This window comes from Saccostrea cucullata, unplaced genomic scaffold, assembly GCF_032062105.1.
Source record: "Saccostrea cucullata isolate Sc308-1 unplaced genomic scaffold, CSIRO_AGI_Scuc_v1 ctg406, whole genome shotgun sequence".
Classification (NCBI taxonomy): domain Eukaryota; kingdom Metazoa; phylum Mollusca; class Bivalvia; order Ostreida; family Ostreidae; genus Saccostrea; species Saccostrea cuccullata.
The window spans coordinates 269,675-283,348 of NW_026930103.1; the positions used below are offsets into that span (position 1 = coordinate 269,675).

The following is a 13,674-nucleotide window of genomic DNA, read 5'->3' on the forward strand; positions in this document are numbered from 1 at the left end:
CAACAATTATGACCTTTTTTTAACTTGAACTTGTAGATTTCTATCCTTGTGAAAAAACTTTAACCTTGGCCATAATTTTTTGAACGGTAAGGGATAGGGCTTTCCTATTTCACATATATAGTCCTTGTGAGTAGTTCCTTTATTTGATACCAAGAACTTTGACCCTTTGACCTTGAAATTTGACCTACCTTTAAAAAGCAAACCTTGACCAAAACTTTAAAAGGATAAGGACTAGTGCATTTATACTTTACATATTTCATCCTTGTGGCAAGACCTTCCTTTCTTTGCGTACCACCAAATCTGAACTTTTGACCTTGGCCTTGGACCTACATTTCAAAAATTGACAACCTTGACCCTAACCTTTGAAGTGGTAGGGCTTCCATACTTCATTGTATTTTTTATGGCAAGTCCTTTCATTCGTTACCAATAACCATGAACTTTTGACCTTGACTTTGGAGATTTCAGTACTTATGAAAGAACTTCAATCCTGGCCATAACTTTTAAACGCTAAGTGCTAGTGATATTTCACATATGTAATCCTTTTGACAAGACCTTTCATTTAATATAAAGAATTATGACCTTTTGACCTAGGAGTTAGACCTACTTTTTAAACTCGGTAACCTTGGCCATAACTTTTGAAGGGTTAGAGCTAAGGCTTCCATGTTTTGCATATGTATTCTTCTTTGCAAGACCTTATAATGCATGCTAATTGCCTTGACCTTGGAGATTACTTATGAAAAAAAAAACTTTTAACCTTGGCCTACTTTCATATTTCACAATTGTATATCCAATGAGAATACCCTACTTTGTACACAAATATATTAAATTTGCATGTAAGAAATGTTTGACCTTTGCAATGTTGCCATTTGGGGGCATCAGTGTTGCACAAACACATCCTTTTTTAAATTTATTTCTCAACGAAAATGAAGACAAATTATTCATTTTATAGTAGCAATATCTAAAATATAAGTTCATTTTTTTCAGTTGTAAAAGTTTCATTATCAACTTTTGTTTGATATTATACAGATATAGATCCACAGATACAGTTGTGTATATCGACTTCAAAGAAAGGGGCAATACTCTTTTTATGAAGTCGATATTTCTATGGATTGATTGACTGAAAGGCCTATGTTTGTTTGTTTTTTTAACTGAAATAAATAAAACAAAATGACCTGTATAAGCCATACGTTTCATCTTTCTTCTTTTTATCTGAAAAAGAAGTTTTAAGGGGTATATAGGAATTATCTAGGAAATATCTGTTCGTTTTGATTGCTGTCTGGTTGCCTGAGCATACGGGTCTGATCCATATCTTTCTTATGGTGAAACTTTATAATCTACTTTTTTCCTACAAAAATTGCTAAAGATCCTATAAAAGTTGCCCATGACCTAAGGATGTGGCATGACCTTAACCAAAGGTCATTAGGACACGTTCAAGGTTACTCCTACAAGTAAGAGCCTCGGTTAACGTCCCTACTCTCCCTATATACCGTTACGCGGCGCCAAGTCAAAAGTATCTCGCCGTGAATCTCAAGCATGCTAGAGTAGTTCAAGGTCACCGAGAGAAAAATTTCATGATTTGTGTCCGGCCCATATCTTTCTTATGTATAAACTTTTTGAGTTCCCATTTACGATTACTGATGAATTGCGGCTATTTTCTTTCCCATGCAAAAAAATTGAATTTAACACTGTCATGACCTTGACTCATAGTAATTTGTGCAAGTTCAAGGTCACTAAAAGAAAAGTGCATGATTTATTTCTGGTCAATATCTTTCGTATGGATATTTGGTGGGTTCTTCTTTTATACAAAGATTGCTAGAGTTTGACTTGACCATTATTCAAGGTCATATGTGTAAGTTCAAGGTCACTGGAAGAAGAAAAATGAATTCATATTCGATCAATATCTTTCAGAGATGAGTTTCCATTTTATTTGGGCAAGTTCAAGGTCTTGTCCATATTTTCACTCGAAATAATTTAATTCCTTTATCAATCACAAATATCCATACATAGCGCATGTTCAAATGTCAAAGTAAGGCATCAACTGACAAAGTCAGTGTTTTTGGGAATTAAAAGCCTTTAACTCAATGTTTAAACAAATTGTGAACACCAACACTAATATTAGTAACTTGGCACTTTCACTGAAAAAACTTTCGGAGGATTGTCCCTTTTGAACAATTCTAGTTTAACACAATTTAAAGAAAACTAGAGGTACTGAGTGCAACAAGCTCACTGCCCCAGCCTCCCATGTCACTGTTTTGCTCTTGGAGCCCCGACAAGTGTCAGATAAAAAGTAAAATGTCAGGTGCACAATGAAATTATGTAATGCAGAATCTGTGAAAGTATCATTAAATATCATTCAGTGGTATAGGAGGAGATAGTTGCGGATATGAAAAGAGATGGGTAGTTGGGTACCTTCAATATTATGGAAAAAATGGCAGTGTCATTGTTTTGTTCTGGAAAACTCAAAATATATGTCCGATCAAAAAGTAAAATAAAAGGTCACAATTACAGTATATAAAAAAGATTCTGTGAAAGTCTCATTAAATTTCATTCAGTGGTAAAAGAGGAGTTGCAGATAAGAGATAGGTACCCCATAGCGTAACAGACGGATGGACAACCCTATTACTATATACTATCCAGCTTTTCATGCGGATGTATAATAATAAGCTGTTTACTTTAATTGAATTTCATGTTTTAATTCACTGAGCTGAATTCTCGAGTGAACCTGCTATTTACAGGTGTCATAACAGTATTTCACTAGAGTTTACGTCACATCATGGCTGACGCAAAATAATTCCTGAATCTCCCCTTCCGATTCTAGCATTTTGATAAGAGAATGGAGCTGATTTTCTAATTAGATGAAAATCAACATGTAAACTTTCTATATTGACCAGATTTATTAAAATTTAGGGCATGGTGATTTTTTTGTATACTTTATTTGAGAGGGGAGTGATGAGGCTTTAGACTTGATTTTCAGGCACCTGCTCGACTTCGACCGAAACAAACTTTCGTGATTTGCTGGATGGCTATGTACGGAAGCCCATTTAGTATCTATAAAAATATTTTTGAAATTTGATATAACGAATTGTCGAATTTGTTAATAAGAAATTTTATTCATTATAACAATTTCTTTGAATTTGTTATAACGATTTTAATCTGTTATAACAAATTAGTTGATTTCATTATAACGAATTCTTCAATTTGTAATAACGATTTAAATTCGTTGAAAACGATTTCAAAATTTGTCATAACAAATTAAATTCGTTTAGACAAATTTTAAAGATTGTTATAACAAATTAAATTCGTTTAATCAAATTCAATAATCAGGGTCTATAGAAAAATACATATGAATTCGATATAATGATTTGTCGAAATCGTTTTAACGCATTTAATTCGTTATAACAAACTATGGAATTCGTTTAAACGAATTCAATGCGTTATAACAAGTTTTAGAATCTGTTATAGTCAGTTTAATTCCTTTTATCAAATTTTTGAATTCGTTGTAACAAAATCAACAAATTTGTTATAACAGATTTAATTCATAATAACGAATTCAAAGAAATTGTTATAACGAATAAATAATTCGACAATTCGTTATATCAGATTCAAAAATATTTTTCGATAGGTCCTAAATGGGCTTCCGTAGCTATGTACTTTTTTGGTAATAAAATCTTTTTAAAGAATTGTTTTACAAGATCCAAAATTAAACTTCTCAGAAGTTTGTTTTAAATTAATTACATCTTCTCAAACTTGCGTAATTTTGGTAAGAATATATAGCTGAATTTAATACTGTTGTGAAATCTAAAGGAAGCCCACAAGTGGTAGATATATTCTACGTATTGAGCCCGATGTTTATTCGTGTAACAGGAAAAGAGAAAATGTATGGCTGGACCACAGGAGTCTGAAGTTTTTATCGTCCAAAAAAAAAAAAAAAAAAAAAAAAATCCGGAAAAAAAATTTTCCTACCCTTAACTAAAAAAAAACCCAGGATGGCAACGTGTTTTGGGGTGACCCACCTAAACAAATAGATCTGGGCCTGGCCAGAAAAATCTCGCGACTAATTCAGTTTCCGGAGCGTTTTTGTTATTCATTTAATTTGAAAAATTCTATCTGCTTGACGACTACGGGCCGTTCCTAGCCCCTTTTCCACTTTGATAGCTCATCCTGGACTCCATGCCACTAAACCGGAAGAGAATCTCGCAGTGTATATTTGACGTTTATGAAAACTTGTTCAAATGAAATAAAATAAATAATTGTTCAACATAATTTTATTCAGTTATTTTAAATATATTTAAGAGAATTTTAAAAAGTTATTTATTCTTTTTCTTACTTGTACGACGATGTGAACCAAGGACAGATAATTCAGTTTTTACAAGCGCCAAATTTAAATCACTGAAAAGCCATGTCGACAAACAGCCAAACAGTTAGACTAAGCGCCCTTATAAAGCATTATTTTGTTTGAAAAATATATCTTTTTATTGATCACGTATGGTAACATAAAATTGTACATGAAGTTTTACATGCATTTTTTGGTTCTTTTCTTCAATTACGTCATATATTCACCTCGGAGTTCACTTCCGGTTTAGTGGCATGGAGTCCAGGATGAGCTGTCAAACTGGAAAACAGACCATGAACAGCCCGTAGTCGTCAAGCAGATTTGATTTCTTAACTTGAATAAATAGGACAAAGTCCGACAAACACTCCGGATACTAAATTAGTTGCGAGATTTTTCCGACCAAGCCCAGATCTATTTGTTTAGGTGGGTACCCCCAAAACACGTTGCCATCCTGGGGTTTTTTTAGTTAAGGGTAGGAAAATTTTTTTCCGGATTTTTTTTTTTTGACGATTAAAACTTCAGACTCCTGTGGCTGGACCGGGAATCGAATCCGGGACCCCAGGCTGCATCTCCAGTCAGGTGCTCTACCAACTGAGCTATTCAGGCCGATATCCACAGCCCAAACCATTACATTCCTCCCTCCTTAAATTGTCTTCGCCCTCGAAGACACAACCCAAGTTCTTATTGCCCCTGGCAGGACTTTCACCTGCAATTCCAGGGGTGGTCAACGGCACCAAATCTGTAACAGGAAAGGAGAAATGTATGGCTGGACCGGGAATCGAACCCGAGACCCCTGTATCTCTAGTCAGGTGCACTATCTACTGAGCTATCCATGCCGATATCCACGGCCCAAACCATTACATTCCTCCTTCCTTAAATTGTCTTCACCCTCGAAGACACAACCCAAGTTCTTATTGCCCCTGGCAGTACTTTCACCTGCAATTCCAGGGGTGGTCAAATCTGTAACAGGAAAGGAGAAAATGTATGGCTGAACCGGGAATCGAACCCGGGACCTAAGCATCTCCAGTCAGGTGCTCTACCAACTAAACTATTCAAGCCGATATCCACAGCCCAAACCATTACATTCGTATAGTATAGTAGGACTGAAAACTTGAGGGCTCTATCTTGGAAACTAGAGATGGTACCATCACCAATATTTCATAAAGAGTCGTAACTGAACCCTAGTACCCCACCCTCAGAGTGCAAACTGCGTTCTAAAATCTCATTGACGTATTTCTTCCAATTTTATCCGGGCAAGCTAATTTATAAAAATGTTTCCGGTCTTGAAACATAAAAACCTTTTGATAGTCGAAAGTTCCCTCCAATATCACTCCCCTGTAAAAATATGAAGTCTAAATATGGGATCTTCGATGTTAGCCAGACCCCCGGGCAATGTACTCTTATTCAGAAATACATATATAATAGTATTATACGGTTTATTTTCCAAATTCTCCGGGCTAGCAAAATGGGTTCCAGGTCTTGTAACATGAATTCCCTTTGACAGTAAGTGGGTCCCTCCAATACCCCTCCCCTGTAAAAATATGAAGTTCTTAATATGGGATCTTCGATGTTAGCCAGACCCCAGGGCAATGTACTCTTATTCAGAAATACATATAATAGAATTATACGTTTTTTTTTCCAATTTTCTCCGGGCTAGCTAAATGGGTTCCCGGTCTTGTAACACAAATTCCTTTTGACAGTGAAAGGGTCCCTCCCATACCCCTCCCCTGTAAAAATATGAAGGTCTAAATATGGGATCTTCGATGTTAACCAGACCCCCGGGCAATGTACCCTTATTAGGAAATACATATAATAGAATTATACGTTTTTTTCCAATTTTCTCCGGGCTAGCTAAATGGGTTCCCGGTCTTGTAACACAAATTCCTTTTAACAGTTAAAGGGTCCCTCCCATACCCCTCCCCTGTAAAAATATGAAGGTCTAAATATGGGATCTTCGATGTTAACCAGCCCCCCGGGCAATGTACCCTTATTCAGAAATACATATAATAGAATTATAAGACTTTTTTTCCAATTTCATCCGGGCTAGCTAAATGGGTTCCCGGTCTTGTAACATAAATTCCCTTTGACAGTAGAAGGGTCCCTCCCATACCCCTCCCCTGTAAAAATATGAAGGTCTAAATATGGGATCTTCGATGTTAACCAGCCCCCCGGGCAATGTACCCTTATTCAGAAATACATATAATAGAATTATAAGACTTTTTTTTCCAATTTCATCCGGGCTAGCTAAATGGGTTCCCGGTCTTGTAACACAAATTCCCTTTGACAGTGAAAGGGTCCCTCCCATACCCCTCCCCTGTAAAAATATGAAGGTTTAAATATGGGATCTTCGATGTTAACCAGCCCCCGGGCAATGTACCCTTATTCAGAAATACATATAATAGAATTATAAGACTTTTTTTCCAATTTTCTCCGGGCTAGCTAAATGGGTTCCCGGTCTTGTAACATAAATTCCTTTTAACAGTGAAAGGGTCCCTCCCATACCCCTCCCCTGTAAAAATATGAAGGTCTAAATATGGGATCTTCGATGTTAACCAGCCCCCCGGGCAATGTACCCTTATTCAGAAATACATATAATAGAATTATAAGACTTTTTTTTCCAATTTCATCCGGGCTAGCTAAATGGGTTCCCGGTCTTGTAACATATATTCCCTTTGACAGTAGAAGGGTCCCTCCCATACCCCTCCCCTGTAAAAATATGAAGGTCTAAATATGGGATCTTCGATGTTAACCAGCCCCCCGGGCAATGTACCCTTATACAGAAATACATATAATAGAATTATAAGTTTTTTTTTCCAATTTTCATCCGGGCTAGCTCAGAAATACATACCCCTCCCCTGTAAAAATATGAAGTTCTAAATATGGGATCTTCGATGTTAGCCAGACCCCCGGGCAATGTACTCTTATTCAGAAATACATATAATAGAATTATACGTTTTTTTCCAATTTTCTCCGGGCTAGCTAAATGGGTTCCCGGTCTTGTAACACAAATTCCCTTTGACAGTGAAAGGGTCCCTCCCATACCCCTCCCCTGTAAAAATATGAAGGTCTAAATATGGGATCTTCGATGTTAACCAGCCCCCCGGGCAATGTACCCTTATTCAGAAATACATATAATAGAATTATAAGACTTTTTTTTCCAATTTCATCCGGGCTAGCTAAATGGGTTCCCGGTCTTGTAACATATATTCCCTTTGACAGTAGAAGGGTCCCTCCCATACCCCTCCCCTGTAAAAATATGAAGGTCTAAATATGGGATCTTCGATGTTAACCAGCCCCCCGGGCAATGTACCCTTATTCAGAAATACATATAATAGAATTATAAGGCTTTTTTTTCCCCAATTTCATCCGGGCTAGCTAAATGGGTTCCCGGTCTTGTAACATATATTCCCTTTGACAGTAGAAGGGTCCCTCCCATACCCCTCCCCTGTAAAAATATGAAGGTTTAAATATGGGATCTTCGATGTTAACCAGCCCCCCGGGCAATGTACCCTTATTCAGAAATACATATAATAGAATTATAAGACTTTTTTTTCCAATTTCATCCGGGCTAGCTAAATGGGTTCCCGGTCTTGTAACATATATTCCCTTTGACAGTAGAAAGGTCCCTCCCATACCCCTCCCCTGTAAAAATATGAAGGTTTAAATATGGGATCTTCGATGTTAACCAGCCCCCCGGGCAATGTACCCTTATTCAGAAATACATATAATAGAATTATGACTTTTTTTTCCAATTTCATCCGGGCTAGCTAAATGGGTTCCCGGTCTTGTAACACAAATTCCCTTTGACAGTAGAAGGGTCCCTCCCATACCCCTCCCCTGTAAAAATATGAAGGTCTAAATATGGGATCTTCGATGTTAACCAGCCCCCCGGGCAATGTACCCTTATTCAGAAATACATATAATAGAATTATAAGACTTTTTTTTCCAATTTCATCCGGGCTAGCTAAATGGGTTCCCGGTCTTGTAACATATATTCCCTTTGACAGTAGAAGGGTCCCTCCCATACCCCTCCCCTGTAAAAATATGAAGGTTTAAATATGGGATCTTCGATGTTAACCAGCCCCCCGGGCAATGTACCCTTATTCAGAAATACATATAATAGAATTATAAGACTTTTTTTTCCAATTTCATCCGGGCTAGCTAAATGGGTTCCCGGTCTTGTAACATATATTCCCTTTGACAGTAGAAGGGTCCCTCCCATACCCCTCCCCTGTAAAAATATGAAGGTTTAAATATGGGATCTTCGATGTTAACCAGCCCCCCGGGCAATGTACCCTTATTCAGAAATACATATAATAGAATTATAAGACTTTTTTTTCCAATTTCATCCGGGCTAGCTAAATGGGTTCCCGGTCTTGTAACATATATTCCCTTTGACAGTAGAAGGGTCCCTCCCATACCCCTCCCCTGTAAAAATATGAAGGTTTAAATATGGGATCTTCGATGTTAACCAGCCCCCCGGGCAATGTACCCTTATTCAGAAATACATATAATAGAATTATAAGACTTTTTTTCCAATTTCATCCGGGCTAGCTAAATGGGTTCCCGGTCTTGTAACATATATTCCCTTTGACAGTAGATGGGTCCCTCCCATACCCCTCCCCTGTAAAAAAATGAAGGTTTAAATATGGGATCTTCGATGTTAACCAGCCCCCCGGGCAATGTACCCTTATTCAGAAATACATATAATAGAATTATAAGGCTTTTTTCCCCAATTTCATCCGGGCTAGCTAAATGGGTTCCCGGTCTTGTAACATATATTCCCTTTGACAGTAAAAGGGTCCCTTCCATACCCCTCCCCTGTAAAAATATGAAGGTTTAAATATGGGATCTTCGATGTTAACCAGCCCCCCGGGCAATGTACCCTTATTCAGAAATACATATAATAGAATTATAAGTTTTTTTTTTCCAATTTCATCCGGGCTAGCTAAATGGGTTCCCGGTCTTGTAACATATATTCCCTTTGACAGTAGAAGGGTCCCTCCCATACCCCTCCCCTGTAAAAATATGAAGGTTTAAATATGGGATCTTCGATGTTAACCAGCCCCCCCCCCCGGGCAATGTACCCTTATTCAGAAATACATATAATAGAATTATAAGACTTTTTTTTCCAATTTCATCCGGGCTAGCTAAATGGGTTCCCGGTCTTGTAACATATATTCCCTTTGACAGTAGAAGGGTCCCTCCCATACCCCTCCCCTGTAAAAATATGAAGGTCTAAATATGGGATCTTCGATGTTAACCAGCCCCCCGGGCAATGTACCCTTATTCAGAAATACATATAATAGAATTATAAGACTTTTTTTTCCAATTTCATCCGGGCTAGCTAAATGGGTTCCCGGTCTTGTAACATATATTCCCTTTGACAGTAGAAGGGTCCCTCCCATACCCCTCCCCTGTAAAAATATGAAGGTCTAAATATGGGATCTTCGATGTTAACCAGACCCCAGGGCAATGTACCCTTATTCAGAAATACATATAATAGAATTATAAGACTTTTTTTTTCCAATTTCATCCGGGCTAGCTAAATGGGTTCCCGGTCTTGTAACATATTATTCCCTTTGACAGTAGAAGGGTCCCTCCCATACCCCTCCCCTGTAAAAATATGAAGTTCTAAATATGGGATCTTCGATGTTAGCCAGCCCCCCGGGCAATGTACCCTTATTCAGAAATACATATAATAGAATTATAAGGTTTTTTCCCAATTTCATCCGGGCTAGCTAAATGGGTTCCCGGTCTTGTAACATATATTCCCTTTGACAGTAGAAGGGTCCCTCCCATACCCCTCCCCTGTAAAAATATGAAGGTCTAAATATGGGATCTTCGATGTTAACCAGCCCCCCGGGCAATGTACTCTTATTCAGAAATACATATAATAGAATTATAAGACTTTTTTTTCCAATTTCATCTGGGCTAGCTAAATGGGTTCCCGGTCTTGTAACATAAATTGCTTTTGACAGTGGAAGGGTCCCTCCCATACCCCTCCCCTGTAAAAATATGAAGGTTTAAATATGGGATCTTCGATGTTAACCAGCCCCCCGGGCAATGTACCCTTATTCAGAAATACATATAATAGAATTATAAGACTTTTTTTCCAATTTCATCCGGGCTAGCTAAATGGGTTCCCGGTCTTGTAACATAAATTCCCTTTGACAGTAGGAGGGTCCCTCCCATACCCCTCCCCTGTAAAAATATGAAGGTCTAAATATGGGATCTTCGATGTTAATTAGACCCCAGGGCAATGTACTCTTATTCAGAAATACATATAATAGAATTATACGTTTTTTTCCAATTTTCTCCGGGCTAGCTAAATGGGTTCCCGGTCTTGTAACATAAATTCCATTTGACAGTGGAAGGGTCCCTCCCATACCCCTCCCCTGTAAAAATTTGAAGATGTACATTGTACAAATACTTATTATTGTATTCAACAGTTTTTTTTATCCAATTTTTACCAGGCTAGCTAAATAGTCATCATTTTGGTCAGGCTAGCTGCATAGGTTTGGGGTCCTCAGTCCTCTTCTTTAAGTGAAGTCTTTGCTTTTCTTCTTAAACACGGATTATGATGCGTTTTTAAAGTTTTTTGAAAAAAAAATTATTAGGACATTTACGGTAATTTGAATAGCGAACGGCAGACAGCCTGCGGTTCGCCATTCGAATGGCGAATAGCGAATAGCGAATAACCGTCCAACTTCTTTTCCATAAGGGAAATTAAATCTCTTGAATTTTCATGTTTTTCCATTTTATGATCATAATGATGTAAGATTTGAATAGGATCTTAATTTCTGTATTGTAGTTTGTATTCCCTTTTGATGTGAATTTTAATGACATCTCTTGAATTTTCACATATATAGAAAGTTATCCTATTGTAGTTTGTACACCCCTATTATGATGCTCATGGACCATGTAGCTGCTGGTGAGAATGAATTCTAATACATATAAATCAATATTGCTTAAACTAAATATAGATGACATACATGTACATTTAAGATTAGGTATCTGGAACACTGATATTTCAAGTAGCATGGATATGTCAAAGTGCATTTGGAAGTCCCAATTACACTTTCTTTAAGTACTTTACTTTACCTTCGAAATCTTGAATCCTTGGATATCTCAAAGTTTTGGTTGCAAGGTTTCACTGCATATGAACCTAATGATTTGTTTATATTTTTGTTTTAAGTGATGGATGTAGATTATTCTCCTACTGGAAAAGAGTTAGTGTCAGCTGGATATGACAAATGTCTGAGAATCTTCAATGTTGATGCAACTCGTAGCAGGTATGTAATTTAAAATTTCAGAATTGCACTAATATTTATGCTCTGTATGTTTTTCATATTCATGTAAACATATATAATGGGCTTATATTGTTATTATGTGTAATTTTGATGCATGACTATGGTAGAGAGGTTTACCACACAAAGAGAATGCAGAGGGTTAGAGTGGTGAAGTGGTCTTTGGACAATAAATACATCATCTCAGGATCTGATGAAATGAACATCCGATTGTGGAAGGCAAAGGCCTCCGAAAAACTCGGAATGGTACGTAAAGAAAAAGCCTAAAACCTGTAACAGTTCTTTTGTATATTTGTTTTAAGAAATAAGAAAAGTATCTAAATCAATACAGAAAACTTGTTTGTTGATCATTTGATTAGATTCACCCACATGACAATTTGATCATTTTTCCTATGAATGTTTTGTAGCTGACAACAAGAGAGAAGGCCTCCATCAATTATAACGAGAAGATAAAGGAGAAGTTCATGCATCACCCCCAGATCAGGAGGATAGCTCGACACCGACACGTACCCAGACAGATATACAGTCTGTCTAAAGAAATGAGGATCATGAAGGAGTCACGCAAACGAAAGTAAGTCTACAGCTAAACAAAGGTGGGAATGGAAATTTGAAGGCTTGAAAGCTTTTTTCACAAAAGCATTCTGACTAAAGCCAGACCTCAATTTACATTATTGCATAGAGGATCCTCTTTGTGATAGCGTAAATAGAGGTCTGGCTTTAGTTAGATTGTTTGAAAAATTTCCTTTCTTGCATGGATGTTGGCAAGAGGGAGTCATTTCAGTGGGAGGAAACTGGAAAACTCATGTGTCCTATTAAGTGACTATCTTATTTTCTCACATACAATAACTGCCAATCAACTCACTTAGAAGCTAGTGTGCTAATTACTGCACTGACAAACACTGAAATGTAGAGATTTTAATAATTTTGTGGGCAAAAAAATTTAAATGGCAAAGTCAAATGCCAAGCTATCCTGTATGTATTAAATGATATGAGTATTTCTTTCCCCTCTGATGAAATTATGCATTAAGATTCCACCAATTTTTGAATCTTACTAAATTTATTTATATATATTTTTACAGGGAATCAAACAGAAGAAGGCACAGCAAACCTGGGGCAGTTCCATTTGTTCCAGAGAGAAAGAAGGCCATAGTGAAAGAAGTGGAATGAGACAGAATATGCCTTTTAATCATGGATTGTTATTTAATGTTTGTACAAAGCAAAAGAGGGAATGTATTCTTTCAAGTTATAAAGCTATAGCAATTTTTTCAAATTTTAAAATAATTTTAACAACAACAACAACAAAATCTGTAAATAAGGTCGCAGAATTTGGATTTGGTCTGCATACATGAAAGTCTTGTAAAAGTTAAGTTGAGTTACCCTCTGGATTTTACTTATTCATACATTGTTTGGATATCAGATTTAAAGTAATATACGTTATAACATGCGCCATTTTAAAATACGGCTGGAAATTTATATATTTTGTTTTCCAATAAAGGTTACGAAAATGCTGTAAATTACACCATTTAAATAAAATTCGTTATAAAGTTATCAAATTATAAGTATTTATTATCCTGCAAGGAGAATAATGTCTATTTTTAAGTAAATCCACCACGTGACGCCGTCGCTACTTTTAGATTGATAAACAAACACGGCGAGAAACGAGGTAAGCCCTTTGAGATACAACTCACTTTTGACATGGATGGCATGTTACTATTAATATAACTTATCTTTAAATGTAATCAGTATCAACCATCTATACTCTGTTATGACGCATATTAACCTTTTATTAATAATCGTTGTCAAAATGCAATGTGCCTCGTTGTCTATAATTTCCCGTGGACATACGTGTCTATATTTAGACCTACTGTTTACGCACTTCCTTTATCAATATTCATGAAAAGACTGAATTCTTGATTGCAGATATTGCCTTATTGTTATGTTATTACAACGAGTTTTATAGTTAAATTTTGTGGAAATATAATTTTTTCATTACACTTTATGTGTTTCAAATCATTTAATCATTTTGTTTCA

General features: G+C 36.6%; 1 protein-coding gene across 1 annotated transcript; it reads left to right on the forward strand.

The window, feature by feature from the left end:
• The first annotated feature begins 11,105 nt into the window (after positions 1-11,105).
• LOC134282918 (DDB1- and CUL4-associated factor 13-like) lies at positions 11,106-13,063 on the forward strand. Its single transcript, XM_062765344.1, has 6 exons — positions 11,106-11,110; positions 11,224-11,267; positions 11,532-11,628; positions 11,754-11,889; positions 12,051-12,214; positions 12,723-13,063. Exons 1-6 carry the CDS (start codon positions 11,106-11,108, stop codon positions 12,808-12,810), a joined length of 534 nt encoding a protein of 177 aa, XP_062621328.1. The 3' UTR covers positions 12,811-13,063.
• Positions 13,064-13,674: the final 611 nt, after the last annotated feature.

Bases quoted from the DNA above. Each gene is read 5' to 3' on its own strand.
- LOC134282918 (XM_062765344.1), top strand. The intron at 11,268-11,531 runs GTGAGAATGAAT...TTTTGTTTTAAG, and splicing joins CATGGACCATGTAGCTGCTG to TGATGGATGTAGATTATTCT. The intron at 11,890-12,050 runs GTACGTAAAGAA...AATGTTTTGTAG, and splicing joins CCTCCGAAAAACTCGGAATG to CTGACAACAAGAGAGAAGGC.